This window comes from Triticum dicoccoides, chromosome 6B, assembly GCF_002162155.2.
Source record: "Triticum dicoccoides isolate Atlit2015 ecotype Zavitan chromosome 6B, WEW_v2.0, whole genome shotgun sequence".
NCBI lineage: Eukaryota > Viridiplantae > Streptophyta > Magnoliopsida > Poales > Poaceae > Triticum > Triticum dicoccoides.
Window position 1 is genome coordinate 300,261,096 of NC_041391.1, and position 3,810 is coordinate 300,264,905.

The 3,810-nt window shown below is 53.1% G+C and overlaps 1 protein-coding gene across 1 annotated transcript; it reads left to right on the top strand.

The window, feature by feature from the left end:
• The first annotated feature begins 2,007 nt into the window (after positions 1-2,007).
• On the top strand, positions 2,008-3,074 carry LOC119323428. The gene has a single exon (XM_037597090.1). The coding sequence runs from the start codon at positions 2,119-2,121 to the stop codon at positions 2,680-2,682; it is 564 nt and encodes a 187-aa protein (XP_037452987.1). The 5' UTR covers positions 2,008-2,118; the 3' UTR covers positions 2,683-3,074.
• Positions 3,075-3,810: the final 736 nt, after the last annotated feature.

The following is a 3,810-nucleotide window of genomic DNA, read 5'->3' on the forward strand; positions in this document are numbered from 1 at the left end:
ACCCTATCCAGAACGAACCCTAACTTGTTTGATGATACATGTGTACCTCACGCTAGATATGGCCACTTCCCTAAGTGCCATGGAAGCAATGGGGGCATCAACATGTTGAACTGAGGCCAATCGGTGTTCGCATTGTCTTTTCTGCCCCTGAGAGGATCAAGTTAATATCACCGCCAACTATTGGCAACATGCAAATAGTAGCCCCAACTGCTTTGGCCTCAAGTTCCCCAAATAACTTAGCTAAACGTGAGTGATCAGTTGGGTCATAAGCCACTAACATTTCCCACCGAAGAAGCATGACCCGATGCTTAATAACTGCACTAAGGGGGGAAATACTGGCATCCGAGGAGACAATCTCACAGCACAGTCTTTCTTAAACCCCAACAACATACCCCCAGAATGGCCATGAGCAAACACCCAGCTTCAAGAAAATCGCTCGAGAGGATCGATTGATAGCAGATTGCGAGCGCGGAAATCAGATTTAATCGTCCCCTGTAGTGCCACTACATCTAGGCCAATCCGTTGAATGTACTAAGGGTACGCCTGCCAACATGTCTGAAACCCCACATATTGCAGAAGAGATAGCGCATCAAATAATTCTATTGCGTAAGTGAGCTCCACGGAAGCTCACTGATGTCGCCACACGCCTAACCTTGCGAGCGGTCGGGCGAGGAGGTGTTTGTGGCCCCTGCCACGGTCCCCCTTCCCCCAGAGGGCACCATGGTGGCATGAACAGTGACCCCAACCACTGGTTGCAAGGTGAGAGCGGCCAGCTGCCTTAGCAATGGCTGAGAGCGAAGAAGGGATAGAAAAAATAAAAATCAGAGTGATTAGCACCCCCACTCCTCGCCCGGGATCAACAACGTTTAGGCTTGTTTGGTTGCTAGGGGAGATGGTCCCGGGGAAGAGAGGCCCTCGTCGAAATATTCTTGACAAAATTAAAACCACGTGAAAGATTCGCATGACCATTCGGGGGGCTGCTGCACGCCTCACCTATGGGAAGCCATGGAACAGTATCGACCTACTAGAAGCCATGAAGCAGCAACGCAACGGGCGTCGTCTCCCCAGCCGGAGGGGTGGAGCATGGAGGTGAAGGGATGGGGGGTGAGCCGTTTCCAGTTGCTGGAGAAGGGCGGAGCATTCGACGGAGGAGGGCGGAGCGCTCGATCTTGCCGCCGCCGCCTCTCATTCGCGAGGCCGAGCGACAAGGGTTTCCTCCCCGATCTCATCAGGCGTGGAAGTCTCGCCCAGGGATAGGCCGTGGAAAGGGCAGGGCTGCCCCGGTCTTGTGGGCCCCCAAATGCGTTGGCGCATTGCCCGGGATAAAATTATCCGTGGTTTCTCGGCCTGGGGAAGGCCAGGGGAAGAGGCAGGGATCCCGTGGGATCATGTGAAACCAAATGAGACCTTAGGATTTAGGGACCGTAAAACCCTCGAGTGTGAGAGGCGGTCAGATTTTAAGCACTCACCAAATCATATTGTTGAAGCAGGTTTGGCATATTTTAGATGAAAACAACGTCCGCGAAACCTTTTGCCTTTCTGTGCTATTGAAAGCAGAAGTCACCGCAAAAGTTGCATTTGCCTGCCATCCTGCTGGTTCGATTAAAAAGCACGGGCACGTCTGCAGAAACCCCTACACTCCCACGGTTGTTTTCCGCCCTATGACCTGTGCACACGCAGACAAATCAAAAACCTCACGCTTCTCTTGGGCTGCCCAATGATTTGTGCGCACGCACGCAAAGCAAAAAAAATCTCATCCTGGCGTGGTGCGTTAGGCCAAAAGAACATCAAGAAAACGAATGAACCGAGCTCACACTAGCAGCAGCAGCAATACCGCCGTCCCTGTCCCTAGGAAACTGAGAGAGAAAGCTATCAACCCGACCCTGGGCTAGGAACCGGTCTGCTACAATCCAAACCATATACACTGTAGGTAGCAGCGTGCACCGTTCCGTGCAACATGTTTGGCGGAGCTGATCGACACACACCCCCAGCCACTTTTATAAAAAGGCTCCATCTGCCTGCTTGGCGCCACCAGCCAGCCATAAGTTCCTCACGCCAGAGCTCCGCGGACAAGAGAGTGACCACACCCGCGCGAACACGTAGGCAGAGCGGGACAAGATGCCAATGGAGAGGTCGGTGTCGCTGGCCGAGAGGAGCACCGCCGCCGCCGCGCCGGCCAACGACCTCCGGTGCCACAGCGCCTCCTACGCCGTCTCCTACGCGCCCACCAAGGTGCAGCGCGACAGGAGCACCACCTCCCTGTCCCGCCCCGTGGCGGCGACCGCCGTGCAGCGGAGCGGCAGCACGAGGACCGTCTCCGGCGCCGGCGCCGGCCCCACCCCGGGGCTGAACCTCCGGTGCTACAGCGCCTCCTACAAGCCTTTCTCCGACGGCACCGCCCAGGCCAAGGGGCCCAACGCCGCCACCACCACCGCAGCCACCTGGTCCTCCGCCGGCCGCCGCTCCCTCAACCTGAGGAGCTACACCCCCTCCTTCTCCGCATTGGTCGACAACGAGGCCCCGGCCCCGGCCAAGACGGACGAGGCGGAGGCGGAGCTGCAGAGGAAGAAGCGGCTGGTGGCCTACAAGGTGTACGACGTGGAGGGCAAGGTGAAGGGGTCGGTGCGGCGCAGCGTCAAGTGGATCAAGGTCAAGTGCTCCCGCGCCGTCTACGGCTGGTGATGAGCCGGCGAGCCATCCATCCAGGTTGCTCTGCCTCCGTCTGCTCCCGGTACGAGTTGTGCAGCTGAGCTAGTACAGTAGTACGTAGTATGAGCGCGCGCGTCTTGATCTTCTTTGCCCTTCTGCTTCCTCCTTTTCCTTTCATCTTCTTGTAGTAGGATTTTTGACAATATTTGATGTGGCATACATATGTACGCTAGTGTGAGCGGCGCTTCTGCTCGTGCTGTCCTTGTTGGCCACCGACAGAAGCTCTCTGTGTTGTCCTTGTACATAAGGATCCTTTCCTCCCCTTGTATCATGGTCTATCTGCTTATGTAATATAGACACTATGTAGAATAAGATTGTGTCAGATGTAAATTACATACATACATACTGTTACTACTACTAGACTACATACTGGCCATGTTTCTTGTGATTACTACTCAACTGACTCCACCGATGTTTACTAAGGCTACGCTGCACTCTACTCCCCTCCTGATTTTTCTTGTTTGAGCCGAAAACCGTAAAACAATTGTTATATAAACATAAATATTTATAGAATAATCAAGGCTGAAGCCAGCTACCTATCCGCTCCTGATAGAACCGTGTCATGTTCTTGAGATGAAACACCAAAGAGGAAGCTCGCTAGTAGAGTTGGTTAGCTGAAATGCTAGTACAAGTGTTGCGAAAAAAAAGGCAGGCCGTGCCCACTGAATTCCGGATTCTCTATGGCTATGTCCTGATTCCTGAAGGAATGGATTCTCATTCCCCATGGCGATGCCCCTGCACAAGCACAATCATCATCTTCGGTTAGAACCATTCGGCGGGATCCGGTGCTGTGGGATTTCTCTTGCGAATGATTTCTTGATTTCGTTTTCCTGCAAGGGCAGCTGAAACGAACCAACCAATTCCAGGACGAATCATGTACTCTGTTCCTAAATATAAATATATAAGACGTTCCGGCAGTTCAAATCATCTGGATATATTTAGGAACAGAGAAGATAATATAAGATAAAGTGGTATAGCGATGTACACTAGTTCACTCCAGTACAGGTGTGATTCTACCCGTCACTTCTTCAGAGCAATTTGACCAGGTCATTCCCCAACTGTTCCCTCTGTCTGCGTGGTGCAATTCAAGCCCACACAGAA

Coding starts and splice junctions, on each gene's coding strand:
- LOC119323428 (XM_037597090.1), top strand. CDS start 2,119: ATGCCAATGGAGAGGTCGGTGTCGCTGGCCGAGAGGAGCACCGCCGCC.